This window comes from Lycorma delicatula, chromosome 10 (assembly GCF_047948215.1).
Source record: "Lycorma delicatula isolate Av1 chromosome 10, ASM4794821v1, whole genome shotgun sequence".
Classification (NCBI taxonomy): Eukaryota; Metazoa; Arthropoda; class Insecta; order Hemiptera; family Fulgoridae; genus Lycorma; species Lycorma delicatula.
In genome coordinates this window covers 110955854-110973073 of record NC_134464.1, presented here as the reverse complement: position 1 = coordinate 110973073, position 17220 = coordinate 110955854, and the positions used below count along the sequence as shown (strand labels likewise).

Sequence of the window (17220 nt, the reverse complement as noted above, 5' to 3'; positions counted from 1 at the left end):
TCATCCCTTCCACATGCTCAGTACGAGTTTCAATTCTGTTCAGCCAACACATTATTTTTGACAACACAATCAGTCAAGTTGTGTTTTTGTTGTGTGTTACGAAAGTGAAGCATTGGAATTTAGAGCAACGTTGTGCAATTAAGTATTGTGTTACACTTGGGGAATCTGCGAGTGCGACCTTTGAAAAGTTGAAACAGGCCTATGGGGGACATTGCTTATCAAGAGCACAAGTTTTCCGTTGGCATAAATCATCTTTGGAAAGCTGAGAACACATTGAAATCTAACGAAAATGTTGAGCGTGTGAGGGTTCTTGTGAAATCAGACCATCGTTTAACAATCAGGATGATAAGTGAACAGTTAAATTAGCTATTACATTATGTTGGCCAATCATAATCATGCAGTTTGCTTGTTCAATTTAAAACAACTGATATGATAATAGTAAAATTATTATATTAAAATTTACATTTGTGTGCTAGAATTAATAAATGTTGAAATAAAATTAATTATAACTTATGAAAGCCAACATAATAATATTGAAATTAAAAGAAGAAATTTCCATATTATTTCTTATTTACACTAGGATTGTCAAAAGTGATTTGAGTGTTATTTTCTGCCCTTCTTAGCATTGTCACTCTAACATTTGTAGTTGATGAATTTCGGAGTACCCCATTCACACAATTACTTTTAACACTGAGTCTTCCTGATCTGGGATTGTCAAATAACTAGCGAGGTTAAGCCCCTCCCAGTCACCATCTCTACTGACATGTAGAGATGATTCTTATAAATATTATATAATAAAAAATCATCTGAGATAGTGTGTATGTAAGAGAAAAGTAAAACAAAAAAAAGATTACAGAGGTCATAAGTTGAGGCTCAAACCCATGGCCTCTTGATTATGAGAATGCAATACTCACCAATTGGCTAGCAGCCAAGTTGGAAGCTGCCATTTGGATTTAATTTTGGGACCACCATGAAAAAAAGCATCAGTAAGTTCTATTGTAAGCTGACTACTACTTGTCCTTTTGGTGTACTTTTGATTTCTAGATAAACTGTATCAGAATGTAAATAGAAACAGATTTTCTTACATTTATTTCAACAGAAATTTTGGATTAAACTTTTAAAACAAGAATTGGCCTTATTTTATTTCATTGTGAAAATGTAATGTTAGTTATTTTATTTTATAGTGGGCAGCTTTCTCCCTTTTCATATTTTTGATTTTTTTTCTACAAATTAGTGTAAAAAATAATGGTCAATGGACAAGTAAATATTAACTTGAACATAAATATCAAGATTATTCCCTCAGTATTGAAAATTTTATCAGAGAAATAAAATTATAATGGAAAAATTTCAGACTTTATATAGAATTAAATCCAAAATAACCTGAAATAGAAGTCGGAACAACTTCATCAACTGTGCAGCCAGAAATATTCATTAATCTAATAATAACAATTAGTATCAATGATTATTAGCTAAAAAAAAATCCAACTGCAGTGCTCTTGTTTTCTCGAAAAAATGCTGAAAAACAAAATTAAATAAACTGGACTTAAATAACTTAACAGTTCTTCAGACATATGCATGACAATAAAAAATGTTAAGGCATAATATAACAGATTAGAAAGTACAACCTTCTTATTCTTTTTCTGTTTAACCTTTGGAACCACTGTAAGGTATTACTTCAGAGGATGATATGTGTGAATGTAAATGAAGTGTAGTCTTGTACAGTCTTAGATCGACCATTCCTGAGATGTGTGGCTAAAAACACCAGTAACCACAATCTAGTATTCAAATCCGAATAAAAGTAACTGCCTTTAGTTGATGTAAATCAATTTCCCTACAGGTTAAATGATTATCAGAAATTTTTTTATATTCAGCAGTTTCTTTACTTCATCTCCATATCCAGGCAGAGAAAGGTAAGACAATTACAACTATTTTGTTTATATAATAGTGATAATGATTAAAAGTAGGCACTATCAGTAATAAAATATTTATGAATATCAGCCTACACAATATAAGATTACTTCTAATGAAGTCAAAGTGTAATTGGTTAAAATTGTTAAATGTGCCACAATCAATTCTCCTTATAAGTGCAGACTAATATAATTTTTATAATCTACAAGGTACTTTAAATTTCATAAATATAAAAATAACATTTGTATTTATTTACACGTGGCTATTAGACTGTGGTGATTCAAACAGAATAGAAAAAATTATTTGATCCTAAGTAATTTGACTCTATTATTTAAGTTAATATAACCATTATCCAAAACCCAATTGGCATTACATAAATGCTCAGATAAGTTCTTTGTCAACTGTTCGCATATGAAGAAGTTATTAATTTTATCTAATACAAGATTTTATTACGTCAATGTATAACATGACAAAGCATGTAAACATTTGAAAAAGTAAAAATCTGATTTGCACACATGACTTCCTTGTACGCCTATTAAATTACGTATATTTTTTATTTCTTTTTTTTTAATTTTTTTTTTTGTGTTTTTATTGAATTATTTTTTATTGTAATTTTTATTTTTACAATCACATTTAATAATTATTAGTAAATTAATATATTTAAGTTAAAAAAAAAGAGAAAAAAAAGAAATGAAGTTGGATTCTCGTCGATGTGCTTTCCCCTTGTAAGATCCAAATATTTTATTAATTGAGATTTTATTGGGCCATAAAAATCGAACCAAAATAAGTACCACTGATATATCGTTGAAAAGCTCTCAACGAGGGCTTATTACTGCAGATAAGAAAAGTCTAAAATCAAAATTTGTTGGATTTTGGTCCAGTCGATTGCAATCAAAAAGGGAGGTGCACAACTAGATGTTACAACAGTCCTAAATCCAAAATTTCAACATTCTACCGCTAATCGTTTTTGAATTATCCGAGATACATATGTACGCATATACATACATACGTACGCTGTCACGCCGAAACTAATCAAAATGAATTCAGGGATGGTCAAAATGGATATTTCCATTGAAATCTGAAAACCGAAATTTTTCATGATTGCAATACTTCCTTGTACTACTTTAGAACAAAAAATACAATTCCCTCTGCTAAGCACAAATTAGTTTTAAGAGGGGTACTCCATGAAGAAATATTTGAGAGACTTATTTCGTGCTTTAAAAATAAGTACTGTGATGTAATCCGGCCTCCGTGGCGCGAATGGTAACGTCTTGGCCTTTCATCCGGAGGTTTTGGGTTTGAATCCCAGTTAGGCATGACGTTTTTATACACGGTACAAATCATTCATCTCATCCCCTGAAGCAATATTAATGGTGGTCCCGGAGGTTAAAAAAACATTAAGCATGAAAAAATTTAACTAATAATATTTTAGTTATATGAACCAAGTATTAGTTGCTGCTTACTTACTAAGTACTTAACTTAATTTTTTAATTAATAAATTAATTTCACATAGATATATAGATTAATTTGTCGGTGTAAATTGATTTATTTCCATCCTTGTAGGTTGAAATTACTTAAAAATGGTTATGGTTCCAGAAAATCTCTTTTTTGACATATTTTTAAATTACATTTTTCTTTTTCAATTGAGGAGTAAATCCCTTCAGTGTGCTGGTTGATTTTTTTTTTTTTTGAATAAAATAAATATTAAAACTTTTATTTCAAAATATTTTAATATAAAGAGTTGTACAGCCGCTGTACAACTCGTTATGCGGTCAAGTATTGTCATGCAGACCAGTTATCCAATTTTAAAGTAGAAAAACGACTGATAAGATAGGAATTGTATTTTTCTACTTGTCTATTGAATAAAATATTTCATTAAAAGTTTTATCTGTGTGCTGCTATTAGTAATTGAAAAAATTAAAATAATCTTTTTTTTATGAAAGCCGTGGTAGTATTGAAATTAAAATAAAAAAATTTGATGTGGACATCACATGACTTCTTTGTATGCCTATTAAATTACATACACATTTTTTTTTCAATTAGAGCTTAATAATTATTAATAAATCAATATATTTAAATTTAAACAAAATTATTTAAAAAAGTTAAAAAAATTTGTTTACAATCAGAGATCAATAATTATTAATAAATCAATATATTTAATTAAAAAAAAGGAGATGAAGTCTGATTCAACCAATATGCCTTCCCCTAAGATCCAAATATTTCATTAATTAAACTTTTATTTAGCTATAACTCTGGAACCAGTGAAAATAAGTACCACTTATGATATATCGTTGAAAAGCTATCATTTAGGGCTTATTACTGCAGTTAAGAAAAAGTCAAATTAATTTTTTTTGGATTTTTTGAACACTTTTGGTTCAATCGATTGCAATCAAAATGGGAGGTACCCAATTAGATGTTACAACAGTTCTAAATCCAAAATTTCAACATCCTACGGCTAATCGTTTTTGAGTAATGCGAAATACATAAAATTCATACCATGCTGCTTACAGTTAGAAGGAATTATAGGAATACAGTTAGAAGGTTTCAGGAGGTTGCAGGTTTCATGTTTGATTGCTGCTTTTTTACAACCAATGGTAATGGCTGGCAAACAAGTAAGTTATATGATAACTGACTATGGCAACATGTATATTACATTGCTAAGACAACCAGTTTATTTTCAACAGCTAATAAAAGACAATTTTAGATAGCCCTTATAATTTTGATCATGATAGGCTGTGATTGTAAAAAAATAAATTTTGGCAGGATAAAATATCTGGAACCATAAGAAATGTGACTCATGACTTCGGCTGTAGAATTACTAGTGAAATAAAACTATTTACTTCATAGTAAAACAGTGAATAAAACTATTCATGACTATACCACTCCGGGATTGATTAGAGTAGTTTAATGTCAGCACACTTTAGTTATGGTCCCTAACATCTATATGCATACACAATGTTAAAATACATTTAAGCTACTATTAATAATTCTATATTTACGACTGAAGATTCCATTTGTTATTCTGTTTGTTTTGATAACATATCAGGTTATGTTATTATTTTACTAAAATTTCTCTTTGCAATGGCACATGTCACCAGAGCAAGTACTGAACCACAATTATAGTTGCCCCAGCAAATGTACGAGCTTGTGACACCATGTGCTGACACCTCATTACATTATTGTTGTTTGCCAAAACATTACTTTTGCACGTAATTATTATTTTTATTTCATTTTTCGACTTACAAACAATATGGGCGCCCAAAGAATACATTTATGTTCTTGTGCGTTCAATTCTTTTTACTTGAGTTGATTATATGTATAAAAATGCTTAATGACTCGATCTTGTAAACAATAACAATTCCTTAACCAATGACTAATGCTCTGATTGGTATCATGTACAGGCCTATAAAAATCATACTTGCAATTAGAAATGATGCATTTCATCACAATTGTATTTAGATCCATCATTTGTAGTACACAATGTGTGTATAAAGAAATAAACTTTAGTCCAGTTTATAAAGTGTTCAATGAAGATATTCGGATAGCGTTTTTGTGTGGTCATATTATTTTATAATTACTCATTATTTTTCCCAAATTTTTTGTTTTATTTTTTTTGTGTGTTATTACTGCGGTTTGTTATGGCAGAATTTAAATCCAGATTTAAGAAAAAACTTAGGAGTCAAGCACGTGAAATTATCAATAATGTTATTGATAATTATGAAAAACTAAGCTCTAAATTAAATAAATTAACTGACAACAAACATATAACTGGCATTCAAAAATGCAAAGAAAGAACTGCTGCTGCTGCTTGTGGGATATAAAGAACACAGGTTCAAAAACTCAGAAGAGAAAAAAAGACATGATTCTTCAATCAACATCCCAATCATATTCTTTCAGCACGCCGAAAAAGTATAAACAACATTCAAAACCTGTCAGTGGTCAGAACAGTTTTGATTTAGGTGTAGTTAAAAGAACAGTTAATGAATTTCATTCAAAGAAGAATGAATTACCTACGTCAAAAAAAAAATAAGGCAAGAACTTCAATCACCTATTGATTTTAAAGGCAGTGAATCAAGTTTAGCAGTTATTTTGAAAGAGTTTGGTTTTAAATGCATAAAACTGAAAAACCTTTAATTGAGAAATCTGCTATCAGGTGGAATAGAATTGAATATTTGTAGGCAATGGCTAAGTACAGACAAAGGAATGCTACATTTGCTTATTTGGATGAAACATAGGTTTTAAGTTCGCATTGTTCAACAAATTCGTGGTCTGATGGTATTGTTTGGGATTTCATGTGGCGATTAATAAAGGTGACTGTTTAATAGTAATTCATGCTGGAGGAGAAATCGGTTTAATTTCAAACACATTACTAACTTGGAAAGCCAGTTCAAAAAGTGGCGACTACCATGACAACATGAATACAGACAATTTCATGAAATGGGCACGTGAAAAATTTATTCGAAATCTTCCACCAATGTCAGTAGTAGTTGTTGATAATGCCCTATATCACAATACAAGTATTGATAAAGAGCCAAATTCTAACTCCAGAAGAAAAGATATGACCGATTGGTTGGTGAAAACCCATAATCCGTATAGTTCAAAAATGTTGAAACCACAGTTATAGGAATTAGTAAAGTTACATAAAACTAAAGTACAAAAATATCACTTGGAAGAACTTTTGAAAAAAACATAGGCATCGTGTTCTTAGACTCCCACCGTACCATCCTGATTTGAATTCGATCGAGATGGCATGGTCAGCCGTAAAAAGACATGTGGTGAGTCATAACACAATTTTTTCTTTCACAAATGTTGAAAAATTAACTACGGAAAAAAATTAATTTCATGAATGAAGATGACTGGAAACCTTATTGTGAAAAGTAAAAAATATTGAAAAAGAGTATGAAAAACTGGAACCCCTGATATATTAAATGATAGAACGTTTTATTTTACATGTAGAGTCTGATAGTGAAAGTGACGGTGATTTGATTCGTTTAGTGAGGATGGTGAACTTGATAGAAGTTTGAATTAGATGCATAAAGAAAATTCAAGTAAGCTTTTGTTTATTTTTAAAAATTAATAATTTAGCACAAATAAAAGTTATAAAAGAATTAATTACGTATTGTTTATAATCAGTAAAGTACGATAGTTATTACCGCGTACAATATGATAAGTAATACTTTAATTTCATACGCGGAGTTGATGTTTTCAGGCCGAGTAATACGCAGGCTGCTCGTAACGTCACAAGCTCGTACATTGGCTGGTCCTAATAATCCAGTACTCAGATCTGTTTAGCAGTGACGACGTAACGTCCCAAATTATATAAAGACATTCTTTCTGTTTGTACTTTCTTCATAAAATGCATATTTTTCATAATTTCTGTATAATATTAATACTTTTACTGATTATTTAGATTATGCTACCTTCATTTTCTTTTAAATTTTAGTTTTGAGAGGTTTTAAAATTTTTTATTCAGTAGGATGTCATCAATTTATTAATATTATTATGTATTAAATAATACGTGGCTTAATTGTTATTTTTCTTACTCTATATTAAAATTTTGATGTTTATATTAATTTCTAATGGAGGAAAATTAAATTTTACTTTCAATGATAGTTCATTGATCAGATACAATTACGTCGCTAAAGTTGGCAGTGGTGTATTCTATGTCTGCTGTTAGGTACTTGAGAATTTGTTGAAATATCGTGTAGTAACTAGAAATATCGTGTTTGAGTCTCGGAGAGCTTATTTCGGTTATTTTTAGTGATTTGGAAAGCTTATTTTTGATGATATAATTTGTGATATAGGCTGGATTTGTCAGTTGAGGTATGTTGATTCTGGTTTTGTTACGTTTGTTCTGGATTTTTTTTGTTGGTTTAGTTGTTTACTGTTGTGTTGAGTGAAAAATATCTCATTTTCCCTTGATGAAATTGATAGTGGGTAAAAAGTAAGTTTTTAAAAATTTCTTTTACTGTTAGAATACTGTGTGAAAAGTTTTGTATCCATTTAAGTTAATGAAATTAATTTGCCGCTTAAATTGTGGAATGTGGTTTAACGTGTCATATTTAGAAAGATGTATACTAAAATCTCTTATTTACTCCTGTACAGTCTTGTAATGTTTTGTATTTGTAAAGTTTGATTACCTCTGTGATAGAACCTAATAAGAACTTAATTTACAGTTTCCATTTTATTTCATAAAATGTGTGTTTTTAATTCGAGTTTGCCAACTAGCTGTTAGCATTCTGAAGAAATTTTTTTACAAGAATTTTTTCATCCTGTTATATAGATGAACTGTATGTAGCATGTAGTCATACCACATTAATAATGAATTTGATAAGATAGCTTAAATTAGGTACTAAATTATATATATTAATAATGTAATTATGTTTGTACTGTAATATTTCCTTTTGAAATGTTATTCTTACAAAGTATAATTTGTATATTATGTAATGTCATAAAATATGTATTTTTTAATTTGAAATATTATTTTGAGAAAATTTACCCCAAAATTAACATTAAGCATTATCAATATTATCCATTGTTCACCGTAGAATAGTCATATGTATGGGTTGTAGATCTCATGTGGGATTACGCTGAATTTGAAGGTAACAAATTTGTTTTAAGTGAATGTAAAAAAAATAATTTAAAAATTGAAAAGCTGACACTAATTTTTAGTATAGTTGTATCTGGGTTGATTGTGCAAAGTACTGAAACAGTGAAATGTTTGTATCTCAAAATATTCTGCACTTTTGATAATATTATTTGAAGGAGCTGATGGAGAAGAAGGAAAATAAATAGGAAGTATGTAGAAAGAGAGTCTAGTTTGTAGAAAAGAGAAATCAAGAAGAATTTGGAATAAAACCTATTATTTTAGTCATTACAGATATTCACTTGATAATTATGACATGCTCAATGATGGTATACTTGATGACAGAATGTACATAATGTATTTTTCTGATTCAACGGTTCATAATATGTAAAAACCGTCAAAAGTTTGTTTTTTTATTCAAAATTTTGTTTTTAGCTTTCATCTAAAATACTAAAAGAAAAATATATTTATTTGAAATTTCTAATTAAGCCTTGTATTTTTTTATTAAAAAAATTGTCAGTTTTACAGTTTTGAAAAATCTATAAAAAAGTTATGCAAACAATTAAATAGCAAAGTTAAGATACATTATAAGTATCAATATAACATATAATATTTCATTCCTTTCATAAACAGTTCATCCTTACAGTCTACCGTAGATACCTTACTTACTGCTTTTCAAATAAAGTTGTTTTTAAAATTACACAACTGTATTACAAAATTTATAATAATATATAAAAGTACTTGAAGAAAATCCCATTTTATTATTAGTTGTAAATACTATAATTATGAAAAGTTGTCAAATTATTTTTTATTATTAATGCTAATTAATTAAAAAATTTTACTATAAAAAAATATTTGAATAAGTGAATTTTTTATTTATTAAAATATTTTATTAGGGAAGATCATAGAAATTAAATAACTTTACTTTATCTGATGTTTGTTATGCAAACAATCAAAAAATAATTGATAAAAACATAAAAGGATATAAAAGTAAAAAGTCTTGAATTCCTTCCTCTCAATATAACTGGCAAAGGATTATTTAATTATAAGAATTTGCAAACCTTTGTTATATTTTGAGTAAAATGTGTGGTTTGAAATTTTGTTGTCTAATTTTTAGACAGGTTGTATAAATAAATGTTAAATTTTTTTAGGCTTCCAAAATGGAGCGTCCTGAACGTCCATCTCGTCCAGAGAAAGTTATAAGAAATCCTGGTATTCATCCTTATAGGGAAAGACACAGGATTGTGTCATCAGATTCTGAATCTGGTCAGTATTTGTTAATTTTAAAATTTAATGATAAAAGTTATTCTTATAAGATTATTATAGTTATATAAGTATAAACTGGATTGCTACAGAAATGAATTAAGTATAAGGATTTGCAATACCATAATTTCAATCCATTATCTTAATAGCTTTAGTTGGAGGTTGGATTAGTAATGAGCACAAACATATTTAAGTTAGATTTTAGGTGAATAGAGGATCTTTTTTCACTCGGTAGGTATCTTCAGTAACGAGTCGTGTAATTTGTGCTCTCAATAGGTTACAGCATCATTTAGTATACCTGAATTGCTATTTAAAACAGTAAACTGCTGTTACACTGCCAGTTACCTTCTTAGACTTGTAATTTAGTAATTGTAGTGGCTGATCAATTTTATTCGTGTACCTATTCATGAAAATTAAAGTAAAGATTAAAAAAAATGTGGAGAGGATAACTAATTCAATAAGAATGGACAATTTAGCAGGTGTCTACTTGGAGCTTTGTTTTAAGTGTTTGAATTAAAATAATATATGGCTCAGCTGTATGACATGCATTTATCTCTGAATGAAATCGTATCACAATTTCTGATACCACAGATGACTGTTTTAGAAAGATCTTAAGTGCATGTTGAGGTTGGGGTGTATTCTGTCAAGTCTTCTTTTATTCCAATGAAAACTATGGAAGGGAGTGCTTTATTATCAACCTTATAATACAGTCAATATAGGCTTTTGTGCCTAAATAGAAATCAGGTCACTCCAGACTGGGGCATGTTCTCTTTCAGATGTTTTCCTTTGTTGGACATTCATATTTCACTTTGAATCAGCTGGAATGTGGTAGACGCTTTCTCACAAAACAACTGCACTGTGGCAGAGTTAGGATGTTCCTCAAACCTATTCTGAGTCTTTATTACTTATACTTGGTAATTTATTGCCCTTGGCAGGGTTCTATCAGATGTATGTCATGCATCTCTTATACGAATATGTTAACTGTGTGGTGGACCTTGATTTCAGCTAAAGTGACTGTGGGTAATAAAACTTTACATAATTGATGTGGAAGCACTTTTAATCCTTTTTTTGTCAATGCTTTAAAATATTAAAGTATTGGCATTACTAAACATAATTTTTAATTTAATCTATGGTATTTATACCTGGTAATTAAAAAATAAGGAAATGACTTAGAATTTTTATTTCTGTAAAGCCCATAAGTGCTAGGAACAGAGGGGGTGGCGGAGGTGTCTTCCCTACAGGGTTCAGGATGTCCACTATAAAAGACAGAAACGCATAGATATTTTGGGCATCACTGGATAGCAGAAAATTCAAAATTTTATGGTCCTTGATTTAATGTTCATTCATGTGCAACATATATCAAAACTAATAAATTTCTTCCTACAGACAAATTAACTTGTCCCTAGTTACACAATTCACAGCTTTAACAATTTGAATGGTTCAGATCGAAAAGGGTAAAAAGGTAATAGAAACACCTTTTCTGTTATGCATTCCAGCAGACAAAAATCACAGGGTTAGGTTTTGGCTATCTGAGAGGCCGCAGACTATGACCAAGATCAATCGTCTTTGCCTGCTGATGCAGAAATGTTTGAGCAGCCATTCATACAGATTGTGTCAGTGTCCAGATACCAGAGAGATTTTTAGTATGTCCAGATACAATATTCTAATCGCACTTTGTTTGACAAACAAAGGTGCATAAAATTTACTTGCAGAAATGGCTCAAAACACATTTTTTCACCTTTGGCAAGTCTCTTTCATGTACAATAGAGGACAAGGATTTTTCACTCTTGCAATAACTCCAACATTGTGTTGATTAATTTATCAGAAAAAAATTAGTCTCTTGGAAAAGTTGTCCTTTTCCACATTCTCTAGAATGATAAATATTCAAATCTTTTATTACGGTCTCCAGGATGAAGTGCTTGGAGTAACTGCAATTTTTATGGCTTCATATACCTATACTTTTTTTAGAACGTACTATACCATTGAGGAATTCCCAGTTCAGTGCTTGCCTATTTTATTATTTTTTAGAGCTGCATTTGAACATGGTTTGGATATGCTCAACATTTTCATCTGAAATGCTAGGACTGTCGCTGCTTTTCCATTTTTAAATGCAACCATTTTCTATAAATTTTTATACTACTCATAAATCTGTTTTTTAAGAGGTAGGTGGCTGTTTGTTAAATTGATGTCAGAATTCACCTTGCATTGGAACTGTAGTGCCCAAAACAATATTTACTGTGACATTGCAGGATTTTTCTGTAAACAAAAAACTGCATTGCAGTATGACATTGAATGGAACGGTTTTTACAACTTTGAACCTTTTTCTATTCATTGATGTATGATTCTTATCATTTACACTTGGTTAAAAGTAACATTTTAACAATAAAAGTTTATTTGATACTGCAAATATTTTTTATATTCATGAATATGTGATTCACACAATCTCATTGAATATTTTTCGCCATTTATATTTGTTATCGCATTTAAATTATTTCATATCCTTTTATTTATTTTTTTTTTCGATAGATATGGAAATTGATTATTCGGCACCATTGCGTTTACGTGCAATGCGTCTACAGCGTCCAAGTCGTCCTTCGGTTGAAGCATTATCTGGCGTTCCTATGCAGAATTCAAATCCCGTTGGGAATTCATCAACAGCAGCATCATCATCTTCATCTGATCCTTATATACCATCACCTATAAGACATATACGAGATACACGTGAGATTTGAGAAATTTTTTGTTATTTTTAGTAATATCTAATCAATATTTTTCACCGCTGTTATTTGTTTAATGCAAGAAGTAAAATGAAAGGAATGTAATTTTTTTAAATTAATATGATGATGAAAATTCTTTAAAATTTGTATTTAGGTAATAACTTGGAAAGGATATTTTTATTTAGAGAATGAGTGTAGTCCTAGAACATATTCTTATTCCATATTACAGGACACTGTTTTTTTAATATTGAACTTTGGCGCAGTCTGATGGTTATTCCTGTTCACTCATGACGAGGTTAGCTTTAAACTTAAGAGCAGATCTCTTAAGCTTATATGCTTATTTCTGTGTGATTTATCTCTTAAGATTGCTGTAAAAATAAACACTTATTTGTTTTTTTCAATTATATTTTCCTTTGAAAATAATATATTGCATAAAATTAATTGTCATTTTCTTGTTTGTTTTTAAGTGCATGAAAATATTATATTTTTTAAATAAATATGATAGTAATTAAAATTTGTTTAATGGTATTATAAATTTAATTATTTAAATGCATTAAGTATATACAAGTTAATGAGGTACTTTTATAACTTATAAAAGTAATGACCGACCTCATTGCCATTTTGAACAGAAATGCCTCCTACAGCTTTGAACAAAGTATCCCTGCAACATCTCGATGGAACACGTGTATCTCTTCACAGATTTTTTTTCATTACTCAGTTCAAGTATTCCAGATAATAAAACGTATGCTTTAGTTTTTAAAAATCCTCATTAGGGATCTTACATAGATAAATCACTCATTAGTATTGTCATATCTGGAAAGGATAAAATTTGAATTTGTTAAATAGTGTGTCATGAGTCAGTTATTCAGTCTTGTGTTAAAATTACTCATTTACAGAAAACATGTGCATTGTATCAGAAAGGCCATATTAACATTCACTGAGGATGGTTTCTGTATGAAATATTATTCCAAAAAAAATTATTTGATGATATTGCGCACTGTTTTGTAATGTAATGTGTTATTTATTTTTAACATTGGTGTACTACATAGTAATTTCAGTGTTTTTTTTTTTTTGTTAGTAGTTCCATTGAAAACTAATGTGTTTTATCATTCAAAGATCTTTGGTAAAATGTTTTTTGCATACATTTCACTTATAAGTTGTCCAGCTGAAATTATCTCTAACCAAATCAAAAATAGAGCTTAATTTTCAAACAGTATTTTTTTCTAAATGTGGTGAGGCATAATAGTAATATATCTAGCAGAATATTGTGAACAGAAATGTCACTGGAAATAACACTAAATATCTTTCAACATTTAGTGTTATTTTTTGGCCCTTCTTATGACAAAAAAGAGATATTTAAAACTAAATGTTTGCTTCTTATCTGGATAATTTTAATAGTGACGGAAATTCATTTCAGGAAATGAAAGTAATATATGTTGTGATGTTCCAGCATGTAATAGGAATCCAGTGCTACGATTTTAGAATTGCATTTGGGGGTGTGGAGAAAGTCTGTCTATAGATTGTTATCTTCAAAAAATTATTTTTAATAGTCATAAATTGGTATTTAAAAAACTTAAAGATTGCAGTTACATTTAAAATAATTTTTAATTAATATTACAATCCTTGATTTAAACTAGTTTTTATCCATTTTGTTTGTCTTTAAGTCGTAAGGAAAATCTTATCTTAGGTTGTAAGGAAAATTATAAACTACCTCTTTGTGGGTTCATTTCCACCCTCTTCTTTTCATCTCTTTTTCTTAATCTCTATTTTTCTTTCTTGGATGAGAACATGTGAATTTGATCAATTGTTGCTGTAATGTTCCGTTTGATACATCTTGTTAGTATATTTTAGTAGCTGAAAGGCTGGTTTATTGGATCTCAGTGAAGTACAATCTTCCTTTGCAACTGTCTAAGGACTCTGTGTCCACGGTTTACAAAAAAGTAGCAGCTTAGTTGCTTGCTGATTAAAACCAGGTCTTCTACCCCTTTATAAAATCTAATCTAAATGCGTGTGCTTTTTATTTTTGAGTTGTTATTCAGTGGGATAGAACATGAAAAAATATTTTGTTGTTGCTTGTTTGTAAACTGAATTGAAAGTTAATTACAGAATCTGTGTTGGTTTTGTTAACATTGTGAAACATGAGACAAGAATACAAGAGAATTTAGTTGTAGGTTTTATAAATTGTCTTCCTGAGGTGTTTATACCATCATGGTAAATTGTTATGAATTAAAAAAGAATTTGAATAATCCAATTCAGTTGCTGATCTTAGCTCGTTTTGTAAAGCCATCCATGTAGTAGTAAATGAAAAAAATATATACAGTTACTTAAAGTAATTGTAGAAAGTTCTACATTTAAGTTAATTGGCCACGTAAATTTCTTAATTGGGTTTTTTTTATGGCAGTACTCTACATTAAAAACATTCAAGAATTATTAAATTTGCCAGGTGTTAAAAGTAAAAAATTGTATTCAGAATATTGTTTACTAATGGTTCATGTACTTTTTGACAGTACTATGAAACTTACTTTGTTATGCTCCAGGATACTCTTATTTAAGCTGAACCTCAGCCTTCATTTCAAAAATATATCTATTGGATAACAATCACTGCAGTTCAGTTTGAATGTAAGAAATCTTCTCAACATTAGTTTTTCAGACCAATAGATTGATCTGTAGAAAGTAATAGAATACAATAGATTGTTTGTCAAGCTAAGACATGTAATTTAATACTATGAGAATTTTCATTTGAGTAGTTGTAAAAGACTGTATGCATGCGTTAAAATTCATGTCATTGCAAAAATTTACAATAAAAGAAGATTTTAAATGGATTGATTTAAGATATATGAACTGTTTGTGTTTGGCAACAAGGAATTATGCTCAAGATTGATATAAACTGTGTTGAAAGAATAAGATGTATTTAAGAATATTTAATATAAAATATTTAGAACTTTTAGTAAAAATGGGTAATAATATCAAATGTAAATATGTAATAAAAATAATTTTTTAATCTCTTTCATTTTGGTCTTTTTGTTTTTAAACTGTGGAGATTGGAAATATCTTCTTGCAAGAAACTTTTTCTTTTTAAATTTCACTCTATACTATTATATAAAGAGGAAGAGGGTTTTTGTTTGTTCGGAATAAACAAAAACTATTTGATAAATCATAACCAAATTTTTACTCTGTGTTTCTTGGCATAGCTGAGAAGGTTTTTTTAGATATATGTCATCTTGAAAAATTTTGAAAAAAAAAATAAATAAATAAATTGATCCACCAAGTACAGAATAAAATTAAATTAGGTTGGGTTACATGTATATACCTTTTATCATTGTATATACACAAGAGTACTTTTCACGATTTTCTCGCATCGATTGATGCGAGAAATCTTTTAATTGTTCATGTAAATTGTTGTTGTGTATTATAAATACACAACATTAACAAAATAAAATCTTGATAAATACAATAAAACAAAATTTGTTAAAACTTTGGATAGAAACTCTAAAATCAATTCAAATCAAAGTGACATTAGAATTAAAATTTTTTTCATTTTAAATTTAAGATTTAAAATCAAAACTAAAAGTTAAAGTTAAAATGATATGTTAAAAAAAATGAATATGTGTGTGTGGTTTGGCTGGCTAATATTATATTACTGTGTAGGATTTTAAATAGAATAAACTAAAAATTAACAATATTCGATAAAGTGTTGCTATCTATTTTAACATGAACAATTAAAATATTGAATCAACTGAAGATGTGAGAAAATCGTGAAAGTATTCTTGTGTGTATATATAATGATATAAGGTAAGTATCATCCTACCTAATTTAATTTTATTCTGTACTTAGTGGATAAAGTTATTTATTTATATTTGTAATAGTACAGAGGAATATGAGTCTTAAAATTGTCTTAAAAATATATATATAAATTAGATTAATTTTTTATAGTCCATTTTTTCTTTCTTTTTCCTCTGTATGTTAAATAAATAAATAAACTATATCTTTTCAGCCTCTGCAAAGTACAGAATTAAAAATTAGAGAACACTCTAAGCATTATTTTTTCATTTTCAAATCATTTTCAGGCCTAAGCCCATCTTCAGTGATGTTTTTTTTAACAATTCTTTTTTTTTACATTTACACATTAAATTATAGCTTTTTACTTTTAATTTTGTATTTCAATAACTATTTATGGAATAGTTATTGCAATACTTTTCATTCTCTTGACTGAACAAATATTTCTTCTGAATGTTTAATATATTTAAAAATTTTTATTGATAAACAATTTTTACAAAATAAAAATAAAAAGCATAATTTAATGTATTAATGTAAAAAAAAATAATTATTAAAAAAACATCACTGAAGATGAGCTTAGGTGCAAAACAGTTTTAACATGAAAAAGTAAAGGTGAAAAGTAAAGTAAAGAGTGTTCTCTAATTCTGTACTTCGTGTAGGCTAAAAAAATATTGTATATATTTTATATATATATATATATATATATATATTTATATATGTAGTAGTGGAGATTTTCTGGTTGAAGCATAACTTTAATGAATTGAATTAATGAACTGTAAGCCTCTATCACTGTTTGAGCTGGGTTTGAACTGAATGATTCGAATCAGTCTAATGAATAATATTACAAAAATAATAGAATTCAATTTACATTAAATTAAATAAATGTAAAAAATTTCTGTTTAAAAATAATGGGCTTCCTGTGGGGACTTCATGTGAAACTAGAGTGGTGTGGTTTGTGAGCACCTTGTG

General features: G+C 28.6%; 1 protein-coding gene across 5 annotated transcripts in view; it reads left to right on the top strand.

The window, feature by feature from the left end:
• The first annotated feature begins 7568 nt into the window (after positions 1 to 7568).
• Positions 7569 to 17220, top strand: part of LOC142331045 (uncharacterized) — a 102745-nt gene continuing 93093 nt past the window's right edge. For 4 of the 5 annotated variants that reach the window (XM_075376673.1, XM_075376670.1, XM_075376668.1 and 1 more), the window contains exons 1-3: positions 7569 to 7731; positions 9646 to 9760; positions 12284 to 12478. In XM_075376673.1, coding sequence (XP_075232788.1) covers positions 9655 to 9760; positions 12284 to 12478 — 301 coding nt within the window. In that variant the 5' untranslated portion in view covers positions 7569 to 7731; positions 9646 to 9654. Of the gene's footprint in view, positions 7853 to 9645; positions 9761 to 12283; positions 12479 to 17220 lie in introns of all 5 variants that reach the window. The other variant, XM_075376669.1, reaches the window with a different exon arrangement.